Source organism: Camelus dromedarius, chromosome 12 (assembly GCF_036321535.1).
Source record: "Camelus dromedarius isolate mCamDro1 chromosome 12, mCamDro1.pat, whole genome shotgun sequence".
Classification (NCBI taxonomy): Eukaryota; Metazoa; Chordata; class Mammalia; order Artiodactyla; family Camelidae; genus Camelus; species Camelus dromedarius.
Window position 1 is genome coordinate 34,230,892 of NC_087447.1, and position 25,137 is coordinate 34,256,028.

The window sequence follows — 25,137 nt, forward strand, 5'->3', positions numbered from 1 at the left end:
GATACCCCTTTTACAGAGGAAGAAGATTTTCGGTAACTTGCCCAGCACACACGCTCAGTATGTGAGACCCAAGTCTGCCTGATTCCAGAGTCTGTGCTTATTTTTCTTTACCCCAGATCTCCTGCCGGTGACGCAATGCCTCAGCCTAAAGCTCTACCCTTACCTTCACGAGGGGCTAGCATTACATATGTAATTTTTGTACCTCCATGTCAATCGTTTTTCCTTCTCCAATCTATTTCCTCAAATGCAGACTAGCATAAGAGTTAAGGGAATGGATTCTAGAGCCAGGCCTGCAGGGTTCAAAGCCCAGTCTGTTACTTATTAGCTGTGTGACCTAAGGCAAGTTACAAAACCGCGCTCTGCCCCAGTTTCCTCATCTGTGCAATGGAAACCATAAAAGTATCTGCTCTCATAGTTTTATGAAGATAAAATCAGTTATAACATAGATAAAATGTCTAAAACATTGTTCCACTACTGTGTAAGCACTTGTATTATTATTATATAAAATACACTACGCTAGTAGTATATAAGCATTTGCTATTATTATTATATAAAAACCTAGACAGAATTAGGCACAAAGGCAATAACCTAGGCTCCACAGCATGAAGGGAAAAGGACGACAGCTTCCTTAACAGGACTCACATGCGGCCCCCGGCAGAGCACAGCTGATGGCACCAGAGTCAAAGTTCCCCACACCCTTTAATGGAATTAAGAAAACATATTTCTCACTTCACAGGGCTGTTATGAGAAGAAAATGAGTTAAAACATGTAAAGCATGAAGAACACTGGTTATCATTTTTATTATCAATGTTAATCATCTCTGGCAGTTGTTCGGATGCCAAAAAAATGCTTACCTCCTAGAACATAACAGAACTCAGTAAACGAAAAATTAGCTGCAAAGTCCTATCTGGGTCCTCTGGATTAACCAAGGAAGAAAGGAATTAAAAAAGGAAAGATATTTCTAGAATAGTGCTAAATATCCATTTCTTAAACCCAATAAAGAACTTCCTAGTGAACACCCAGTGCTCAAATCACTGCTCAGTGGAAGATAATGGTACTAGAATAATGGTATGTTACAATTCTCTAGCCCCATGGACATGTCCAGGCCAGCTCTCTCTTTGGTCTTTCCATTTGTCCGTCTATCCATCCAACATTTATTAAACACCTACTATATGCCAGTCATCTAAATGATAGGTGCTTAGATCCTCAGCTGAAAGTCATGGCATCTCCTTCAAGAGGACAATTCAACAAACCACCACAAAGAGCTTGTTATGAGACATGCAGGCACAGGACACCTGGGGACACTAGGGACACCAGGCACACAATTATCTCAACTACTTGAGGTAACAGTTGACCTGAATGTTAAAGGTCACATTACCCAGGTGAGACAATCATCAGGTCTTCCTGGCAGACTGGACAGTGTGCATCCAAGTATAAAGACATGAGAGTACAGGGCCCTCTTGGGACACCCCAAGTTCCAGTATGGCTGGGATAGATTTTGAGTGGCCAAGTGGCAGGAGATGATGGTAACCAGTGAAGTAACTAGTGAAGATGGTAAAGGCCTTTCTACTGTGTGCTCAAGAGTATGGAGAGGTAAATGGGGAGCCAATGACAGTCTTGAACAGAGAGTGACCCAAGAGGTAAGAGGCAGAGGTGGAGATTGCTGCCATCCTTGAAGGAGAATACTGGCCAAAAACAGAGGCAGTGACGCCGGATGTCACTTGAACAGGAAGCAGGGGATGCTTCCGGCCAGTCTTGGTCCTGGACTCTCCACTTCGTTTTAAATTCTAAGGGGCCCGTGGGCTGTTTGCTCCTCATTCCACCTTGGTTCTGAAACGTGTGTGCCCCTAGGGCCATGTAAAAATAGGTCCGAAGGCCCAGGGAAGAGGCAACCCAGCTGCCTAAGGCTCTCAGACACTCCCCAGGCATGTGGCTGGCTTTCTGGCAGCTGCTGGGAGGGCTCAGGGTCACTAGGGCTGGAAACCCGATTTCTGTTACAGATGCCCCAGCTCCCACCCGCCCCCCAACCTCCGGCCCAGGAAGCTCTGTGGATAAGGCAGTCAGAGGTATCTGGCACCCAGGCTCTTCCAGGGCTTCTCAAGAGGCTGCCGTTCGCTAGGAGCCACCTGCCCCTTTTTCAGCTCTTGAGTTCCCATCCCCAGGTCAACTGAGGCCTTTCCCAGAAATATTCACTCTCCTCCCTTCTCGCTAAACCCCAGACAAACCCAGCTGGTTCTACTGTGTCCACAAATGAGAAATAAGGAGGGCAGGGAAGGGCGAGGTAGAGACTATTTTTATTAGACCCCTTTCCTGTTGCAAAAACGAACATCACAGGCTCTCAAAATAGGCCAACTTGGGTTCCAGCTCCAACTCTGCCTCCGAGGTCAGTAGTCTGAGATAAAAAATAACCTTTTAAAGCCCAGTCTCTGCGTGCAAAATATAAATAATCGCACCCAGTCCTGGGGCTGCTCCTTCCCACATTTCCCAGGGGAGGAATTTCAAGTGGTGAGAGGCCAAGGGGATTATCCAGGACCATACTGTCTAACCAACCCCTCCCTCAATGGTGGGCTGGCCATTCCTGAAACATCTGTTTCTTTAAGAATACTGCGGTACCTTGAAAAATCATCATCATATTAGGAGCTAACGTGGACCGTCTGCTGCCCCTGTGCCCAGCAGTGTGCGGACACTGCATACAGGTTGCCTCGTGTATGCTGTAAAGCAACCCTGGGAGGAGGTACTACTACTAACCGCATTAAAGAAACTGGTCCCCTGAGAGTCCAGGGAGCATGCCTTGGGTCACAAGTAGCTGGCCTCCAGAGCCCATGCTCTTAGCCCTGGTGCCCGGCACCCTGCAGAGGTCAGAGGTGACGATGGCCTAGTCGATGGGCTCTTTCCCTAGAGGAGACTTGGGAGAACCTGCGGAAAGAGAGCTGAAACCTGATGCCTGGGGAGGGGCTCCTAGGTTTCATCACACTGTGTATTCTCAGGGGCTGCCTTCTGAAGGGGGGCTTCAGAGGCACATGTGACAGTGGGGACGGGGAGGGAAGCGGCAGGTAAAAGGGAGAGACTAAGACAGACCTGTCCTGGCTGCCTAACCACATTTAGGGCAGTAATTCAGTTACAGCTTTCACATGTGGGCCTCCACGGATGATTTTACTTGGAACAGAAGTTTGAAAACCAATGTCCTGTCCTTCTGTGTCTACATGCAAATTCCTATTGTTTTGGGAACTTAGGCGCGGGCTTTTTTCCACAGCCACCCCTGAAAGGACAGGCTGTGGAGCAGAGCTGAGCCCCAAGCAGAGGGGCCCCGAACATGGGGTCTGTGGAGCCCCTGGGGGCACATGGGCCCGCCTTGGGGAGCCATGATCTGCTCGGGCTGTGTGCAAAATTCCAGGGGATGTGTGATGGGGCGAGGGAGAGGGCCAGTGCGTCCCCAAATACATAAGTGACTACTAAAACAAATCATCGTGACTGTAGGAACCGCCCTTCCCTGAGTACTGACCACACACTAGGAGGGCGGGGATGATAAGGTCACCCAACCGCACAGGGCTGTTGGGAGGATGAACTACGGGGACATCTGTGAAGCCCTTAGCGTGGCACCTGGCACACGGCAAGCACTCTGCAAGCGTCATGGTTTATTATTATCACCACCCGTTATTATCGCTTTTACGACCTCATTAGTCCTCACAAAAACTTTATGAGGTACGTATTATTATCAACCCCACTTTATAGAACAGGAAATAGAGGTTTCAAAAGATTAAATAATGAGCTGAAGGCTGCAGAAGAGCGGAGAAGGATCTCAAACTCGGCCTGCCTTGGTTGCCCACTCCAGGCAGGCCCTCAGTCTGGAAGGGCTGTGGGAAGAAGGCAGGAGCCCCCCGAGGCCTGGAGGAGGCAGGCAGCCAGCGCACAGCACTGGGAGACCCCAGATGACCCCAGGCTGGAGCCAGAGGGGAAAACAGGCCAGGCTTTCTGCTGAAAGGGCGAGTAGCTGGGCTAACTTTGTAGCTCTCCTCATCAGCAACACAAAGCCAAGCCGCTTAAAATAATGATTAAAAAAAAAACAAAACCACCCCCTGCAGCATCCTTTCCTGGGCTCCAAAGTGAGAGCCATGTCTGGGAGTACAGTGGGATCAAGGCACGAGGCAGTGGTGGCCCCAGTGCCCGCTGGCTGAGCTCCAAGCAAAGTTTCTCCTTCCAAACACATACACAGCTCGGCTGAACATACCATTTGAAAGCCAAAAAGATGCCCCTGGGTTGCCATGGCAATGCTAAACAGACAAAACATCTAAACCAGCTCTGACGCAGACACAAACTTATTTAAGGGCCAAATGGACAGACGAGGGGTGGGGTGGGGGAAGTGTTGTTCCAACAGTTCCATCTCCAAGGATTTGGCCCCCAAAACATCTAGGTCAGACTGAAACAGGGCAAAGGACTCCTTCAACACAAGCTGAGCTGGGCTTGCTCAGGAAAGGGGAGCCACGGCCAGGCCTCCATGCATTTTGGTCCAGATACAGTCCTGTTTCACGAGGGCCACGAGAGGGTGACAGTAGATGCCGTTGGTCCTGGCTCTGCCTCTCCCTGGGGGCAGCCCTCTGCTCCCAGGCACCCGGCTCTCTTTAAGGAAGCAAGGAGGAAGAGACTGGCCCAGAGCAGGCTCAGGAGGGTCAAGTGTACTCAGGGGTGTGCACTGGCTCAGATATCTTAAAGCACTGTGTGGATGCTGCGTTAGTGTTGGTATCCATAATGTTAACCACCACTTCCCACACCCCGTGGTTGACCTTCCACCCATAGGAGTGGATCACCATGGATATTCTCCTGCAGAAAACTTCACTCTGGGCCTAATGAGGTCGGACCCTGAGATGCTGCCACCTGGGGAGTGAGGATGAGGCAGAAGGCTCATCCCAGTTCTGAACAGAATGCCATGCCCACGGGGTCTGTCCTACTCTGGGCTCTTTCAGGTTCCATCCCTCATTTCAGACACAACAGGCCCAAGGCCAGAAGAGTCTCACCAGACATAGCTTTTGACACTTGGTAAGATCAATGAGAAAACGTCACAAAACCTTCCTCTGTATTTACCTGAGGATGTCATGGACCTTGCAATCTCCAGAAATGAGAATCCTTGTCCATCCATCATTCCCAGTGGCGAACCCTCTTGCCTTTCAAGACTCATGCCTTAAAAGTTTTTCTTAAATCTCCCCTGCCCGGGGTGGAATGGGCCCCCTGGGCCATGCACAGATGTCTGTGGGAGCCACTGCACTATTCTATTGTTCTCTGGTCTCCTGCCCAATCATCCCTGAGCTCCCTGAGGGCAGGGAGCCCAGCTTGTTCACCTGGGTATCCACCTGGCCTAGCCCAGTGGCCAGCATTGGTTAGCAGTCTGTGAATGTTTGCTGATTGACAGGCCAAAAGGAAGCAGTGCCATGCCCATAAGGCTTATGCATCAAGGCCCCTGGAATTCTCTAGTTCACATGCCACAGATGTCTGCTTTTACTTCCACATCCTCTGGGAAGAGAGCAGGACTTGGAAGCAGAGCCTGGAGTGCAGGAGTTAGAGAATGGAGCTCTGGACAGCCTGGTGGGTCTGGAGGAGGGGGATACATGAGGAGGGTGGGGGGAAGAAGGACCCAACTTGCAAAACCAAAGCACTCATGCCAACCCACCAATCAGCTAATGAAATAATTTGCCCCTTGAAACAGAAATAGTACCCATTCCTCCTACTCTGAAGCAAAACTGTTTCTCTTTGGTTCCATCGTTAAAGGGCCCTGAAGATGCTGTATTTTTAGGGTGTGAGCACATTAACTCTATGCTGAGGATTTTCAATGGAGTCAGAGTTACCCTCCTAGCAGGTACTCTCCCTAATTCTCTTCTCCTTGTATGTCTTCTTTTTGCCAACATGATGCCCTGCATACAACCTTCCCTTCCACTCTCGTCCAAACAGGCAATACTTAGCAAACAACAAATCTTTATCAATGGCTGCCCTAAGCCTCACTGGAAGTTTAACCTTCTAGGAATCTAGAAATGGCAGCTCACCTGCTATTCCACATTCCCAAATTATGCTTCCCACGAACAGAGATGCTTTAGCTCTGCACATGCTCACACATGCATACACAAAAGTGTCCTCTTAGCCAGAACAACACCTGTGCCCATCTGTAAGCACTTCCTGGGTGCCCCAGGTGAGCTCTGCCTTACGGATTTGACATTGTTTTGTGAGGTAGGTGACAGGACCATGGCCCTGTTGTCCTTATCACCATCTTTCTCATTTCCTACAGAACAGAATGACTGTGGAGGTTCTAACATTCTCCTCGACTCACATCCTGTATGCAGAGCTTTTCTCTGCTACTTTTACCATCAGACTTTGTCTGCCTCCCCGCCCCTGGGCTGGAAATAATTACCACGGACAAATATAGGATTTTTATATTCCCGTGTTCTGAAATAACACAGCCCATGAAAAAAATTAACAATACTTCCACAGCTGAAAGGGTTATGGAAAACCCACAAAATTGCACTGATGCTCTGTAGCATTTATATACAACATTCACATAAACCACATTGGCACAGAAGAATCTAAGGTGATGGTATTATTTTATAAGCTTGAAAGTGGACTTTAATGACAAATACCTCCTCCAACAGAAAGTACCGAAAATACAAATGCACCGAACAGAATAAAAGGCTCACTGCCTTAAACCCTCAGTTCCACATACATGTTTTAATGGGCTGCGCCAAACACATCCATATCCATCCCAAGGGGAAAATACTACATCTCTTTCATGTGAAGATGTGACTGCATATGTAAAATGCTTGCACTAAAATTAAATCTTCCATCTTCCAGATTTTCTCAATTATTAATACACCAGACAGCTGCAGGGGCTTTAGCAAAAATAGCAGCCAAGTTTTTCCAAACGTCAAAGCAGCCATGAGATGTCTGCGTGGGGACTTTCCTACCAGAGGACTGGCTGCTCTCTGGAACAAACAAAAAGAACCAAAATCTCCAGTGAGAGAAACTTGTTTCTGAAATGTAACATGAAAAATGACACACACCACCCCACCGTCATGCCACACACACTCACTCCTCTTTAGAAGAAGAAACTGTGTGCTTGAAAAAAAAAAAAAAAAGTTGACTGAGGGGAAAAAAGTTGACTAAAAAGGCTATCTCTTCAATTCATTAGGATAACAAACAGTTCAGAAAATTCAACAGTAAATCCAAAGAATGCCAATCACTTCAGTGTGTTCTGGTATGAGATATCCAATCGTGTCTACTCAAAGGGAGTGGGGTGACAGTAGAAAAACGAATTATGCCTTTTTTCTTTTTTTTTTAGATTTCTGGAAGCAAATTAACAACAACAACAACAAAAAGTTATCCTTCAGTTGCCATCTTCTAAACAGGTAGTAGCGTCATCTTGACAGACTCTGATAATATACACACTCTTTGTGGAAATATTCACATTTGAAAAGCATTTCAAAGGGGAAAACTAAGCACTCAGAGTATCACAATTCAACGGTTCCTGAACTCAATAGTGATCATGAATTTTTAATTCAGATTATGTGCAGGACATCTAACAAGAATAGATTTTTTTTTTTTTTAAGATTTTTTTTTAAGCTGTAGTATCAGAGCTTAAGCACATCATACCAGAGAGAATGTCACTTGTCCAGGTTACACTGAGAATGGTCTGGATGAGATTGCACATTTCACATTTCCTGTCACAGTTCTGATTTCACATCATTCTAACCCTTAAAGCCAATCAGATCACATGCCCCAATTTCTGGGCAGTATGATACCATCGCTTTGTCTGTGCCTCAGCACCATACACAGACAGAAACTGCTGTCGGTCTTCGAGGAAGGAGAAAGTCATATCAGCCCAAGACGTAAACCAGGTTATGTGTGCACCGGTTCTGCATAACTTGTTTCTAAGAAAAAGGACCATATTTCATTTTCGCTGTCTCAATGATCCACATAAAAATCACAGCCATTTTTCAGTAAATGCCAACAAATGTCAGAGAAGCAGACCACGGCTATTTGGAAATGGCTGTTAGTTTATTAATACAATCCCCTAGGGTAAGGCCTGTGGTGTGAATGTTTTCAAGATGGTCAATATCATTTAGAGGCAGGGCTTACTAACATAACACAAACACCCACTGCCCATGGACGACTTACCATTTGCGATCTGTTCTTCGGACAGCCATTGATGTCTTCAATCTTTTCATTTGCTGAAAAAAGAAACACAAGTCAGAAAAATAATCATCACTTTGAGCAGTGATGTTCAGGACCCTTGAGGCCAAGCAAATCCTAAGGCCCATACTGGGGTTTGTCCAACCAAACACAGGCATGTGAAACACTGAGACGCATCTCGCAAGCTTCAGGACTTACTCATCAAGCCGCCGTCCTCCAGGGACAGCTGGGGCAAGGTCGCTGTCATTCAAGGCAGAGACAACTGCATTGACGACAGTCTTGGAGGTTTGGCGCATCGTGGAAATGTTTGGAGACTGGTAAACAGACTGAGCTGTGACTGTGCTTTAGGCTCTTAAAGGCAACTGCAACTTCCCCACAGAAGATGGGGGGCTTCAGAGTGGATCAGTCCAGGCACAACTCAGCTCCTGGGGACAAAAGCCACAGATGATAGCAACCCACCCCCTCTTTAGCCGGAAATAGTAAGATGGCTTTTGTTTGCCCTAATCCTATTCTCAAAGTGATGACAAGTGGAAAAACAAGATTTTAAAAATGGGACATCCATGCTAAGTCCAAATGAGATCTGAAACACACACTACTGAAGTCATAGTAACACCTAGCTACTTAGAGAAGTGGTAGAAAGAGGTTGCACTCAATTAGCTGGAAATTGAATAGCAGAAACAGGCAAGAAAGGCCCAGGTGCCCATGGTGAATGTGCATCATCCTAAGTATGGAAAAATCCTTGCAAGACACATCCTGGGACATCTGAGTTTGCAACTGCAGTGCGACAAGAAAGGCAAGAAACTGTGTGCGTAGTGGCTTATGTGACCCAGTTTAAAGCCCAGCTCCACAGCTTCTTAGCTGTGTGATCTCAGCTGTGTAACATAACCTCTCTGGGCCACAGTTTCCTCATCTATAACAGAGTTAATACTACCTACTTCATAAGAGGAATTGTGAGAAGATTATATGACACCAGTAAAATGCTTAGTGTGATGCCCAGCACACAGTGAGTGTTCTACGTATAGTAGCTCTCATTAACCCCCAAATTTATGTTCTCATCAGCTGCGTCAAAAATATAAAATGAAAATTTCCTTTTTGATGTCTCCATTGGAGTTAAGCCCAGAAACTCACCTAGGACTTCATAGTAAAGAACTAAGGATTCACCTCCTCTGTGATGCCTTTATAAGATTCCTCCCCAGTCCCTGTACCCCAAGCTCCCACCCCCAGAAGGATAAGGCCCACTCAGGTTTCTCTGCTCTCTAGCTCCCTAGACCCACCTCTATTTCACTTTTAATCATCTAGTGTATAACTTCTTTTCTTGGCTATGCAGCTATGCAGACATGTAGATTTTCTCTTTCACACTTGGACTCTGAGGGCTTGCAAAACTGAGTTTCAAAAATGTATTTCACATCAGATTTTAATGAGTATGATGCCTAAAACTTCCAGGAAAAGACACTGTAAAGTGTCTGAAAAGACTAACGGAATCAGAGTCCCACAATGAGGAGGTTTTAGAACGCCTGAACTTACACAGAGTTCACTGTTACCTCAGTTGGGTTTATTTTTTCTCTAGTTAATTTCTACCTTGAGAGAGAAGTGAAAAATAAGAAAACAAGCTAGTGGCAGGGAATTGTTTAAAAATCTAATTACCAGAGACTGCCTGGTTGGTATACATTCAGCTTAATCTACACCTTCTTTAGAATTTGCCCAAAGTAATATATATAAAGGCTCATGACCCACCCAGGAAGACTTTGGTCTTCAGAGACCCAACTGAGTTTTCTCAACTCTTAACAACAGTGGGATGGGTATTTTAGGAAGCTTCTTCTACCTGTTTCCCCCCATCCCCAAAGAGGGGCCAAAAAGTCTTTAAAAAGCACATAAAAGATGCCCAATGAGAGGGATGACTCATGGATATTTGTTCTTCAGTTCACCAGAAAGTACAAGTGAGCACATGAAGGCCACACGAATACAGATTTCCACCTGCTTTGTTTCCCCCTCTAACCCCGAGCTCAGCACAATGCCTGAAACACAGTAGCCACTCCATATGTATTTGCTGAGTGTTCTGAACTAAGGAGTATTTGGGTATGCAGAACAGTTCAACAAATCAAAGTTTTACCGTCTATTTGGAGGCAGCTGTCCTTTCACTTGGATACATAAATGTACACACTGAAGATGAAAAAAAAGAAAGACCTTGACAAATGGCTGTCTATCACACATGGGAAATTCTAGCAGGCTTGCACTCTGACCCTGGACTTTGATACACAACACTGGAGGAATAAATATATAGCTTTTGAGAATCAAGGCCACTCAAAGTATCTTCCAATTGGATATTCACAATGGCCAAAGTCATAAGTCGCTGGATTCTGATCAAAGCTCAGTTCCGCATTAGTTCATTAGTGCTCATTAAAGTCAAAGATGGATAACTGTGATCCTCAGAGGTCATTTGAAAGATTCTTTATACACCTTCTGGATAAACGAAACCAAAGGGTTTGGTCTAATTATTCCTCTAACTCCTTTTCATGGTTTGTCACTTAAACCACAGTCAGGTGCTCCCTGAACTCAACTTTCACGGCTCCTACCAGCCTAATGCTGCCCTGTGACAACATTCAAAATAAACCAACTGGGTGGAGACTATTTGTGACCTAAGGAATACAAGGGAAGAGGAAGGAGGGTATAGCTCAAGTGGCAGGGTGCATGCTTAGCATGCACGAGGTCCTGGGTTCAATCCCCACTACCTCCTTTAAAAATAAATAAACCTAATTACGCCCCCCCCAAAAGAATACAAGGGAAGAGATCGATCAAAGGACCAAGCCCGAACTCAAAATAAATGCTTAATAAAAACACAAACCAAGTCTGGACCTCCTCGTTTCCAGTTTCATGTAATTTAAGTACTTCTCCTTTACTCAAATTCTCAAAAATTTCTATAGTTGTCATAAATACTTGGAGCAACAATAGCAGCTCTGATTCTGCTGGTAAGAAGAACTGAATTTATTAATTGGGGAGGGGGAGGGTCTTTGGCTAAAGCCCCAAAGCAGATAACCAAAAAAGCAAAGGCATTTGTCCCTCAAAGTCCTCCACTCTGATTAAAACTGGCATTCCCTAAGTGCCAACGGTAATTTATTTATTCCAGCATGTTCAAGACATTCTTAGCTCACTAATGTGGTAACCTGTCCACACACAGGGTGGCAAATTAGTAACTGGAAAGCATCAGTGCACTTTAAGAAAAATGGCATCAAGCTCATTACTTTTCAAAAGACCTCCTGGGAAATGTTCGGAGCATTTCAACAGCCCAGGCATCCATCCACACGTGGCATCTATGCGTGTGCACAGGACAGCTGGCAGCCCTGCCAACGGACAGAAAGAGAAACTGGCCGCCCTCACTGAAAGGCAGATGACTTACCCAAGGTCACGTCATGGTAGTAGTAGGTCATTAACAGAAAGGAGGGAGAGTCCTGAGTGTTGTCTGAGTTTCCTGCTTGTGCTCAGAGCAGCCCAAATAGTGGTGGAAAGTCAGCTGCTAACAGCTCTCTTCGCCTCTAATGGGAAATCTCTTGCTCTCGGCCTTGGCTTCTTCCTCCTCTCCAGTCCTCTTCTGTTTGTCCAGTTTCCCTCCTTCTCTCTCTCCTCTTTCCTCCCTTTCTCCCACCCCATCTCTCCCTCGCTCCCTCCGACCCCTTCTGGCATCCTCCCTGAGTGACAGCAATGCAAGTAGGAGGAGGGTGGCCTGTCTCTCCCTCCTGATTCATGCTGTTTCTCCTGGCCTCATAAACCTTTCTAATAACTCACGGACATGGCACCGTGATGGGCTGGCAGGCAGCTGCCCGCTTCGGGCAGCTCATGACTCGAGAAGATAATCACACTAATAAGAGGCTGAACACAGGCACCCACCCTCAGTCACTAAAGCAAGGGCACCAAGAGGCAGCAGCAAAAGGTCCGCTTTCTGCTTAACGGGTGGAAGGCAAGGGTGGCAAAGCGTGGGCCCCAAATAACCCCACTGTCTGGGAAGGCCAGCCCCTAGGATGGATGAATGGATAGATGGCTAGATCCTAGGATCCACCTGGGATTGACGAAGACTTAGGTAGGAGTAGCATGTGTGAAAAGCATTTAATGTTTTCCTTCAAGTTACAGATCTGAGCTTTTAAAGGATTCCAGCTCTCCAGCATTAGAACTAGCTGAGGAGGTAGAAAGATCCCCAACCAGAAAACACGTGCTTCAACCTTTGCTCTTAGGTGAAAACCCAGAGTTCACTGCCCTGTACCTTTCCCTGATTCCCACCCTCCCAACCCTGTCCCCACCCCCGCCACCTCCCCAGTCATGGGTCAGGCCTTATGGCACCCCTGGTCCTCAAGCATTCGTCCCTCCTGGGCCTAGGAAGAGGATGTCCCTTAAAAGCACAACCTCCCTGCCTGCACGTTTTGATGGTCTTTCATTGAGATGTGTTCTTTTTAAGTATTTCAAAATAACTTCAAACCTACAGAAAAGTTACAAGAATAGTACAGAGAATTCCTAGATACCACCATCCATTCTCATTTTCTCCCTCCCTCTCTTTCCCTCCTTCTCCCCTATAGGTACATTTTTTTCTTGAAACAGCGGCGTGTAAGCTACATAGGTCATGTCCTTTATCCCTTATTCTCAGTATTTCCAAAGAATAAGGATATTATCTCATGGTACAATTTTAAAATTCAGAAAATTTAACACTGCTGTAATTCCAATATTCCAATTTTGCCAATTGATTCAAAAACGCCCTTCATAGCATTTGACTCCCCTGTGCAGGATCCAGTCGAGGATCATGCAGTGCATTTACTTGTCAGGTCTCTTTAGTCTTTCTTCTCGAAAAATTTCTCACCCTTTTTCAGACTTCCACAGCACTGACATTTTTTGAACAACTCAGGTCAGTTTCTTTTTTTAATATAGTATTCCACAATTTGGGTCTGCCTGAGATTCCTCATGATTGGTCTCAGGTTTTCCAACCCTGAGTGGAATACAATGTTAAGCGATGTTGCATTCTTTTCAGGGTACCGCATCAGGAAGCACATGACGACCAGCTGCCCCTCAGCAGTAATGTAATTTTAATAACCTAGTCATGGTGCCTGGATTCTCCCAAGAGGCTACTTCCCCTTGGAACTAATAAGCAATCAGTGGAGAGACACTTTGAGACCATGCAAACAGCCCGCTCTTCATCAAACTTTCTCCTCTAGATTTCAACATTCATTGATGATTCTTGCCTTAACCAATCTGTACCATCACAGCTGCAAAAATCTCGACGTTTTTACCCCAGCATGTTTAGCTGCCTTCTCATCTCCCCATTTTCTGGGCCTCTGTTCTCCAAAGAGAGCAGACGGTGTGAGCCTGGCTGTCAGGGGTAGTGACCCACACGCTGACCTCTGGCCTTACTTAGGAGGGAGTCCCTGGCCAGAGTGAGTCTATCCTGGAGGGCTGAGGAAAGCAACTTGGTGGCCTGAGGTGCAGCCTGGGTCGATGACACTAACTTGAGCCTCTGAAATCGCAGTCCAGTAGCTCCGGCCCAGAGAGGTCACTGTCTAGGGAGGTTCACCTCATCTGAACAGATTCAGGGACGCAATGATAAAAACTGCTCTAGCTTACATTTCTGTAGCACTATACTTAGTAAATTCATGATATATATGTTACAATTCACTTCTTCTGGGCCCATGACAGACAGAACTCATCTATCATGACACACTGACACTGATACCAAGGCTTCATCATCTTTGTACACATACCTTTCTGGGCAGTGGTTACCAAGTGCTACTCAGGAACACCTTCCAGTTTCCAAGCACATTTCCTATTTGATACCTACCTTGCATTTCCTAAGACTGCCACAAGATCAGACAATGCAGCCACAGCTGTGCCCATTTTAAAGACAGGGAAACAGAGGTAGCAGAGGCCATGTGCAGAGAACTATGTGGCAAAGAGCAGAGAGGGCCTTCTCGGAATTGAGGGTGGCCTCCAGCTCACACTCCTATAACTGCAAGGGAATGAATTCTGCCAACAATCTGACCGAGCTTGGTCCCCAGTCAAGCTCCAGATGAGAACTACCCCCTGATCAACACCTTGATTGCAGCTCTGCAGAGGCCTGCAGCTAACCTGTGCCTGCACTCCTGGTGCATAGCAAGTGTGAGACAGTTTTAACATATGTTGTTTTATACCATTAAGTTTGTGACAATTTGTTATACAGCAACAGCAAACTAATATAAGGAAGGAAGGAAAAAGAAGAGAAAGAGAAGGAGAACCAGTGGAAGCTGATCCTAAGAAGTCAGTCTTAAGACAGCAGGGAAACAACTTTCTCTTTGAGTGACACTCCAGAAGATTCACCTCAGGCCAATTTGCTTATACTTTTAGGTACAATCTCCACATGTGACCAGAGCTATGACTATACAAGGCCACTTCTCACACTTGAAGGATAAGTAACTTTTCCAATAACAACACAAGCCTGAGGGGCTGGGGTTTCTGTCCCTTTTTTCTGCCTTCTGTCTTGGCATGAGTCAGCTGCCAAGGCTGCCAGCGACAACAATCAGCCTAATGCCATCTAATTGACCTCCCGCCTCCAAAGTCCGCTCTGAGCTCTCAGGCTGGACCACTAGGATGCTTCCCTTAAGACCCAAGGCAAAGCAGTGCCCAGCCTCTTCCCGCATGCCTGCCCAGGATGACCCCTCTCCTCCCAGCACATGGCAAGGGCATTAAAAATCCCACCGCCTGGGTTCCCTTCCCCTAGTATTAAAACCAGAAGCAGCCCTCTGCGGAGTTTGAGCCTTTGATTTCTTGGACCCAGTTAGAGTTCATAGGAATAAACCAGCCCTATGTTGCCTTTTTTTTTTTTTTTTTTTAACATTTCCAAAGTAATCCACAAAAAAGCACCATCATGGGGGGAATGAGAGTAAGAAGGGGGACCAAAAGTCCCTTCCCAAACCACCAGCATTTCCCTCCAGCTATGGCCAGTCTTTCTTCTCAGAGGATCAAGATAAGATTGCTGTGTGGGTGATCCTATCAGGAAAAGTGAGCTGGTACCCACATTCCCCCAGCACAAAACTGAGTTAAATAAATTGTCAACCCATGCGACAGAAGCGCTGCCTTTTTCTTAAGAGATGTCAGCGCTCCATTCCCTCTTGCTGGACATGATCCCTCCTGGACCGGTCTCTGCTGTAACTCGTCCACCCCCAATGTAAAACCTGCTCTTACCCACAACCTGGATAATCTGGGCCAGGAGGACGCCGTCCGTCACATCTTGCTGGAGATCCTTGATGAGACGTTTGTGGCCTGATTTGGCTAGATAATGATTGGCCCAGTCCGTGTAGATCTGCAAAAAAAGCAAACAGGCAACTTCAGGAACCCAGTCGGACCCCTTCTCAGAGTCTGAGGCAGCTGCTGGGCCGGCGCAGCCAGCACCGTCCGGCAGGAGAGCTGTCTGGGGCCAGCCGCGCCATTAACATGCAGTGCATTGTGCCGATGGGGCATTCAGCTGGCTGAGCCGGCTTTCCCCTATTGAGAGGTCTGCCGTCAAGGCTCAGGAAAAAGCTAAAGAAAGCTTCAAAACATGCAGACGCCTGAATGGGACAGGGGACACGGAACTAAACAGTCTGCTCCAGGCGGCTCTGAGAGGCAGCAGCTCTAAATGCAGGAGAGGTCCCCCACCCCACCCCACCGCTCTACCCCGCCCTTTCCCATCTTTTTCTCTTTATTGAGAAAAACGTATGGGGAGGTTACCACCCAATAGGCATCTTTTAATGGGCCATTTCAGGGAAAGGAGGGCTATTGAGTTAGCGGTGTTCTCAGGAGCCTGGGTCCCTTGTAAAGAAGCCAAGTACCAAAACACAGAGCCCTTCAATTACTCTTGAGTGAGTGGAGTTATTGATGGCCTCACAATCATCTCAAATTTAATCGGTTTAATTTAAAAGCCTGGCATCATTTTCACTGTTGGGATTCTGTGAATAAAGCCCCAGCAAATTCCAACATATTTAAACACAGCATCAGTGTGCACAGCACCCGAAAGGCAGAGGCTGGGTCATCATAGGCTCAGGAAAGCAGACCCCCTTGGGGGCTGAGAGACTTGCTCCTCTTGGTCACAGAATCTTTGGCACAAAAGAGTATTTTCTCCCAACAGACCAACAAACACAAGAAAACTCTCACCTAAGAACTTTCCCCCTATGTAACATAGCCAAAAACAAAATTTTAAATCCTCCTCCTCAGTTCTGAGTGCTATTTCGTACATGGATTTGTGAGTTTGCAAGGGGACGTGCAGGCATCTTTATCAGCATCTTTTCCCCCCCAGAATGATACAAACAAATAATTGCTCAAAAAGCTGGGCCATGTTAGCAGCCACAGTTCACGTACTGATGATAGCTTACCAAAATGATGAAGGTGATGGTCAGATCTCTACCAGCAGGTCACCTCTGAGATCTCACGTGACACCAGGGTGGTCCGTGGAGGGCCTGCCCTTGCCCCAGCTCCCACCCTCCATCCTGTTCTTCCCAGCACCATGCTCAGCAGAATTTCACACAAAGGGCTGCTGCCCGTCAAGGATCCCGAAATGGGGACCGAGGGCCAGGGCCTGGGCTTGCAAAGCAGGGCCCTTCTAGGGAGGCAGCACCCCTGACTACTCTGCCTGGGACCAAAAAGGCCTCATATCCCAAGAGGGGACAAGGCAGACATGCACTTTCTACTTCATCAAGTGCTGAGACCAGACAACCCTTGTCCATCCCCATCCCTGCCACTGCAGAGACCCACACCGTGGTACGGTTCTGTTTCACACCTCAGACCACGGTATCTAATCCTTAATTCTATGTTACTTTCCTTTCCCATGACTCCAAAGTAGTCAGAGGTCAGTACAGCAAGATCATTATCAATTTCATAAGCACTGAGAAAGCCAAGGAAGTGGAGCGCAGTTTTGGTCATTACAATGGCCAATTGAAACGTCAATGATCATTAGGTGAAACTGTCAAGAGGAAGAGGGGCAGGAAAGACATTCCAAGGAAAAGATAAAGACTTAGGTTCAAGTCCTAAATCTTGAGTCTCCCCAGGGTAGGGATTCGAGTCTTTTGTTCAATGATGTATCCCAAGTACCTACAATAACACAAAGCCCATTAGAAATTCTCAATATATACCTGCGGAGAAATGGGTGTATGACTTCAGGTGAGCTATTTAACTCTCTGTGCCTAGATTTTTTTATCTGTAAAATGGGATCAAAACCATCCATTTGTCAGTCATTATGAGGACTGAGTGATACAACATATTTGAAAAAAGGTACCTGATGTAGAGTAGGAGCTTAATAACAACTAACACACACAGAGCCTAATACATGCCAGGCACTGGTACCAACTCTTTACACATATTAACTCACTTCATCCTCATTCTGTAAGGTAGATATTATTATTCCATCTATTTTTCAGAGGAGAAAACTGAAGTGCAGAGAGGTAAAGTAACTTATCCAAAGTCACAGGTAAGTGGCAGAGCCAGGATGTGAACCCAGGCTGACTGACTCTAGAATCTCTTAGTCACTCTACAACACTGCCCCTCTGAACATGAATAAAAATTATTAACACCGCTCACCCCCTCCATGACACCCTCCTACTAACTAAGCTCATTCCTCTATTCAGTTATGTTCTCGTTGAAAGAATTCTTAAAAAATAAAAACCCAAACTCAGTTCTATCCCTTGCTGTCTGAATGTCCTTAGGCAAGTCACTCAACTTCTCTGGGCTTGTTTATTCCAGTGGAAAAGAGTAACAATTTGCAGAAACATGGATGGACCTGGAGACTGTTATTCTAAGGGAAATAAGCCAGAAAGAGAAAGAAAAATACCATACATCACTTACACGTGGAATCTGAAAAAAAAAAAAAAAAGACACAAATGAACTTATTTACAAAACAGAAACAGACTCACAGACATAGAAAACAAATATATGGTTACCAGGGGGGGAATGGAGGTGGGAAATAAATTGGGAGTTCAAGATTTGCAGATACTAACTACTATATATAAAATAGATAAACAAGTTTCTACTGTATAGTACAGGGACTATATTCAACATTTTGTAATAACCTATAATGAAAGTAAAAAAGAATATGAAAAGGAATATATGATGTTTATGTATGACAAACATTATGCTGTACACCAGAAATTGACATGTTGTAAATTGACTATACTTCAATTTAATTAATTAATTAAATGAAAAGAATAAAATAAAATGGCACAGTAAGGACTCCTTCAGAAGCTGGTTGTGAAGGTTCAGTGCAGCACCACCTGGAAGCCCCGGGCCTGACCCTCAGAGGGGCTCAGGACACAGAGGCAGCAGGGTGGTCAAGAGGAGGGCTTTGGAGTTGACAGACTGCTTTAAATCTCAGCTGCCACGCTGCCTACTACCTCTGGGCCCTTGGGCCGGGGTGTCCTCACTTACAAGAGGGGGATAATAATATCTACACCATCAGGCTATTATGACAATGAAACAAGTTCATGTACCTAAAGGACACAGAATCTGATGTGTGCTTAGTGTTCGGTAAATAAAGGAGAATTAGAAACGTGACTCCCAGCACTGTAAAATGGGCCATAACAAAACCAGCCATAGCCTCTACTCTGAACCTCCAGGACACACATGACTCAGGGACTCCCCCTCCTTCTCCCTCACACGGAGCAATTTCAAGAGTCTGGAGCATCCCCATCTGGAATTACAAACTGTGGTGGACTGCTAAAGAAGCAGTCCAGAAACTGGCCAGGCTGGTACATAGAGTGAGGCATCCTTCCCTAAATAAACAGGAGATACACCCCCCATGCTGTCTCGAGCTCTGGAGGGATCCCACTGGCTGAGGGCCTGAGGGACTGTGAGAACATTCCAAGGTTGAAAACCATCTGCCCCACGACCACCAGCTAAGGTGAGAACAGGCCATGGACAAGGATGCTGCTGGGTGGAAGGTGATACTGGTACCCCTGCTGACTCCCCTCCTAGGTGATAAAGGGTATATAAAGTAGATGTACTCTCTCTAAAGCCAGCTCCCATGTCTGTACAACCCAGCAGAAAACTAAGGTCAAGCAAGCTTCTTTCGACAGATACGTGCACACACAGCATGGAGTCCTGGTGAGGCCACATGGCTATCTGGTATACCAGGGGGACCATTTGAAGTTCTAGAGTGGTCAGAAATGGCTCTGCCAAAGAAGTGAAACTCTCTACCCCAAGCTGTCTAAAATAGGAGATCTTCTCTCAACTGTAATCTACCTATCCACAGTGGCCAACTGATTCTTCCCAGAGCACAGCTCTAATCCAATCGCCTGTTCAAAAACCCCACTGAATTCAAGGCAGACTTTTCACACTGCGATTCAAGGCCATCTTCTCATCCATCCACTCCTCTCTAGCCTGCGCCCGACCTTACAGGAGAGGCAGTGCGTGTGAAAGTTAGGGGCACGGGCTTGGGAACTGACCAAGTCAACCTGGCCTTTGGCAAATGAATTTCTATTCACCTCTCTATATCTCAGTTTTATCCTCCATAAAATGGGGATTATACCAAATATATGATAAGGCAGGGACTGGCCAGCTGTGACCCAGGCCAAACCCAGCTGACCACCTGTTTCTGTAAACAAAGTTCTATGGGGACCCAGCCATACCTGTGTGCTGTCCATGGCCGCTTTCATACCACAACAGCACAGGTAAGTAGTTGTAACAGTCTTTTGGTCCACAAAGCTTTAAATATTCACTGTCCAGCTCTTTACAGAAAAATCTGCCAGCCTATGTTACAGGGACTGAATGACATAATTCAGCTACACGCAGCAAGTCCTGAGTAAATAACTATGATTACCCCAAGAAAAACTGGACCTCCTGCTTCCCCATCTCTGAACACCTGCCACCCTCCCACCCTGCCCCCCCGCAGCCTGAGTGCCTCCACCTGGGGTCACCCAGCAAAACTCCATTCCGATGCCAGACCCTTCATGAAGTCACTCTCGATTTCCTGACTGCATCCTGAGCTACGCATGATGCAGAGACTGCAGAGAATGTGTCCGCTGGCACCACCTCCTCCCGCCACCATCAGATTTTAGCAGAGACCGTGTCTCGCCCATCTCTGCCGCACAGAGGAGCCTCTCACAGAGTGGGCACACGGCAGGAGGTGTGTAAGTGGCTGCTGGAGTTGAGCTAAACAGAGAAAAAGGGCAAATCCTTGGGAAACTGATTACATCGGAGACTTAATGTGAGCTCTCAGCGTGTTCTCAAACCAGGATCTCAAATTCCTTTATTGATTGAAAAGAGGAAGGAATCCAGAAAATAAATCACTCCATAGCTTAAGCTCATTAATCAGGACCCACTCAACAAGAATCATTAATTATCTGGAGTTTCCTCTCCCCTCCCTTCCCCCAGCTCTTGACTGTTTGAAGAAGTGAGTCACAAGAAAACACCTAGATTTATTTTAATACAGTTTTCACAGGCCATGCTAACCACTGACATAATTCAGCCCCATCCCTCTCACTCGCTTTTTGAGTAGTTCATGCAGTGAATACCACCGTTCCAGGGAGCAACTTTGGAAAATAAACTCACAGTATCCTTAGTCACAGACCGACTCCGTCAGGTTCAGGAACGCAACAAGAATGGAGCAGTTTGTGCTGGAAAGCTTTTAAGCAAGGGCTAAAGCATGCAGGGCTTCCTCTCTAAGCCTCAGGTGTCCAGAATCCATTTCTCCAGAGTCTCTCCTTCCTCAGAGTCCTGAAGACTGAGGGCTGCTGTCGCTTTTACCCTGGAGCCCTCTGATCCCTGACTGGTCAACTTTTAGTAGAACTGGGTAAGACAAAGAAACACACACAGTTCTAGAAAGGAACAGAACCACCAATCCCTACTCACAACTGCAAATCATCAAATCATTCCAGAGAGAAGATTCTAGAGGGAAAGGCTCTAGAATCATTTCACACTAGTATCTGAAGGAATCTTTCCCACTCTGATCCATCTCACTGAGTTTACCACTCTCCCCACCCCCTCCAACGGGAGACCCAGCGCTTCAGAAGTGCTCAGTGAAGGAAAGGAGCTGCTGTCAAAAGAAAAAAGGGGGAAGGAAGATGATGACAGCTAAAGAGCGAGTTCGTTTTGATTCACTTTATTACCCCTGACAGAATTTCAAGGAGTGTGTCATTTGTTTGCCTACAGCTCCACATCATTCCATATCAAACAGGCTGAAATCAAAGAGGGAAAGTCTTGACAGATCAACTGAAGTAAAGAATCTGATTATTAATTGTAACAACTGATAAATATTGCACTAAGGGGGATGTTGCTAAGTTTATACTGCAATTAGCCCTCAAAAGAATGGGGGTGGGTAGCTCTAAAGAAGGAACTTCCCCCAAAATTCCAAAAAATAACTGCACCCGAAGTTGTTGCCCTGACAACCACTCTAAATCCAGACTGACAGCCGGGCAGCCCGATGGATCCAGAAGGCAGCACATTAGGACGGCCGTTCCAGGAGGAAAAGATTTGCAATGTATCCCTTAGCAGGAAATGACAGTGTGAAGATGAAAGATTCAAGTAAGCCAGTCTTTTAGCATCTGAGGTGGTTTCCAGTCCATCAGTTGTAAAGAGGACATTACAGTTTGGCTTCTACTCAAGAGGTCTTGCTCTAGACTTTGGTGACATCACCAGTATCATACAGTTTCTATGACTGAGCAGTGTGTGGTCAAATTCATTCTGACTGTTCTGAAGTACGAAAATGATGCTGCAACAATATTATAGCGTGTTCACCCCGTACACAAAGAATATCACGAAGAATGATTATTCAATTATTCATAGTTTGAATTAAATCAAAATGCACCGTTTGTAATTATGGGCAAAGCTGGTGACACATTCACCTCTGCATCCCCAGCAGCTAATAAGGAGCCAGGTACCTACCCCACAGGTGGCCACACGTCCAAAGAAACTTTTAACTGCCTGGGGTGCAGTGAGGGGCCTGAAGTTAGCTGGCAGCTTTTTTCCACTTCTGCTCTCTCCTCACCAGAGTCTAATATATCCTCTCTTGATTAAAACCACTGCTCTGAAACATTCAAATGGGTGAAACAGTGTCCCCAGCCCTAGACATTGGGGAAAAAAAGGGGGAGCACAGAGCAGTCAATCTTTTGCTCAAGGCCACACAGCATAGCAGGAGCTGGGCCTTAACACTCCCCCTACTCCCTGGTTTCTCAAAGGAAGAGTCCAGTTCTGCCCAGTCTCCCTGGTCCTCACTACATGCCCACCCTGGAGGACAATGACTCTCTTCCATCCCCATCTTTGCCATCTCCCGACACATTACTCAGGTCATTTGTGGTTTTCCGTCAACCACGGTAACCGTACGGCAGTGTGTCTGCAGTCTTCAGAGCTGGCGTGGACCAGGGCTGAGATCTGGCTTGCGTCTCACCAGCCAGGTGGCCCACGGTGAGTCAGGGCCCACCGAGCATGGGTGCCTTCACTCATGTGGGGGTGATATGCAGGAGTGCTTTACAGACAAACTGAAAGCATATATGCGAGTGGTTAACACAGTGCCTGGAGCACAGTAATGAGTAAGTGGTGGCTATTAACAAATTAATAAACATGGCTAAGTTTGAGGGGAATAAGTCATTCTAGATTGCTGAGCGCTTACAGTTCTGAAAGCCACACAATTTTTAAGTAAGTCCATTGGGAATCCTTCCCAAGTGGATTAACCTGACCTCTGCTTTTTAAATTAAGCCAAGTCCATGTTTTCTCGAGGACCCAAAGACATCACCATAAGTAACAGCATTTTGATGCATACAAGGATGCCTTTAGGGCTGTGGAGTTGCTGGACTGTCTTTAAAAGACCCCAGAGTCCTTTAAAATTGGGTGTAAAGTTAAAGGAAGTACTGTTCAAGCAAGAGCCTTGATAGGACACTTCCGTCAATGAAAATACCTAGTAGAACGTCCGCGGCACCCCTCTGAGCTGCTCTGAGGTTAAGGAGGGAAGGATTTTTGGCTCTCAGCTGCTTTCCAGACAGGTAAGGCTGCTAAAAGGCTGGGCTCCAGGAGCACAGAGATGTGACAAAGTTTTGTATCTCCCACCCAAGCACATGCAGAACAGTCCCGCCAGCTCTCGCTCTCAACAGCACTTTAATAACATGGTTCACAGGAGCTTGTTTATACAAAGGAGTATACATCCCTGTTGGGACCCAGACAATAGCATCAGGGAAGGGAGGAGCCCACTGCCAGTTTTTCTCCCGTTTGACTGCCAGTAACCTTCTTGCCTGCACAACAACCAAAGATCCACCCTGACACCCTCCCGTATGTATGTTTTTGTTCTGAAGGGATGTGCTCAGGTGGCACACACTGCAAATGACGGGAGGAGGGGCAGGGCTTCTAGCTAATCTGGATCTCCATCTTGCTCTCTCCCTACTGGCACTGCCCTTCCTCCTCCTTTACTTCTGAATGATAACAAGTCAAGTTAAGGTGCTTAGAGCCCCAGGCACACCTTGGTGCACTGAGCAAACATTGCCCAAGAACCTGCTGGTTCTGGGGTCCTGCTTCTGCTGCAGTCTTGTGTAGGACGGTAACTACCATCAGCCAAATTTTATGATGAATTGATAAAGAGATGCCTTCTAGAGTCAGACTGCTTAGGTTCCAGATATGCCTCAACCACTTCCTGGCAGAGTTACCCTGGGCAAGTTCTTTCAACTGTATCTCAGCCTCAGTTGCATCATCTGTAAAGTGGATCGACTACCTATTCTGGTGAGACTGAAACGAGATCATCTAACAAGGCGCAGCGCACAGTAAGGGCACACAGTATGTTCATGCTGATCATTATGACCACAAAGTCGATGACATGCCATGTGAACACTTTGCAAACAATGCCTTCCTTTAGTTCCCAACTCACTTGTGAGCAAGGTATTATTCCCATTTCATAGATGAGCAAATAGAGGCTCTCAGAGGTGAAATGACTTTCCCAATGTAACACAAGTGTGCAGCATTTGGAAGCAGTAACTTGGGCCCCCAACGATGCTACACTGCTCCTCAGAGGCCCACAGAGACCCGCCAGCCACAAAAGGGTATGCGTCAGGGCCATGTGGGGAAAGCAGCAAGAGAGAGCAAGGTTCCCTGCACCACAGCTACCAGTGTCACCTGCTCCTGTCCCTGGGGACAGAGCTGGCCGCTTGTCACTCATGACAAACATCCAAAAGAGGGGCTGACACTTTCCCATGTCACCAAAGCATAAAGCAAACACCATTTCACAACAGGGTCACTATCGCAAAGATAAAAATGCCAATATAACAGGAGTTACTAGTGCAGGGCTGCGCACAAATGGAAAATGTTCGGGAGGAAAGTCCCCCAGTTCCTCCAGCCTGAGGTGGGCAAGGCTGGCCTGCGAAGGGTCCCATGGTCACACAATGGTGGCATTGTCTGCTGGGAACACCCACCAGCACCAGATCTGTGTGCACTGCAACTCCGGAGGTTTTGAAACTGTGCCTCGAGAAAAATACACCAGGCTGATGAATGTGCCGCGAGGGACTGTGAGATCTTTAGGATAAGCACACAGGAGCCTGCTTACCCCACACCTTGGGTTGACTCACCTACGATGTCTCAGATGCCCCTTTCCTGCACTCTGTCCCCCAGGATAGGCTCTGCTTTGCACCACACTTCACAGGTCCTTTAACCCTTGTTTCTGCACTGATCGCCACCACCCACACACAAGGGGGGATGTGCTTCTGCTGAAGGCCTACTGTGTGCCAGACATTTGATACCTGTGATATCACCTACAACCTCTCCCCACTGGAGTGACAGCTCTTGGAGAACAGAAATTCTTATCTGTTTCACACACCGATTTTTTCCCAACATGCAATTTAGTACCTGGCACATAGTAGGTGCTCACTAAACATCTGCTGAATCCATGAATCATTCCCATTTTACATCTGGAAAACAGAGGCTCTAAAAGCTTAAGAAATGTACACGGGTTAACACAGCTAATAAAAGGTGATGCTCCATTTGACCCAGGCAGCTGGGTCCTGCAGCTACCAGCTCTCACAA

General features: G+C 46.5%; 1 protein-coding gene across 9 annotated transcripts in view; it reads right to left on the reverse strand.

Moving 5' to 3' along the window:
* Positions 1-25,137, reverse strand: part of NAV2 (neuron navigator 2) — a 690,497-nt gene that overhangs the window by 236,835 nt on the left and 428,525 nt on the right. For all 9 annotated transcript variants that reach the window (XR_010383379.1, XM_064492508.1, XM_064492507.1 and 6 more), the window contains 2 exons: positions 15,361-15,478; positions 8,155-8,207 (listed from right to left, as the gene is read on the reverse strand). Coding sequence is in view for 8 of the 9 variants with exons in the window: in XM_064492508.1 (XP_064348578.1) it covers positions 8,155-8,207; positions 15,361-15,478 (171 nt within the window). In the remaining variant the exon portion in view is untranslated. The remainder of the gene's footprint in view (positions 1-8,154; positions 8,208-15,360; positions 15,479-25,137) is intronic.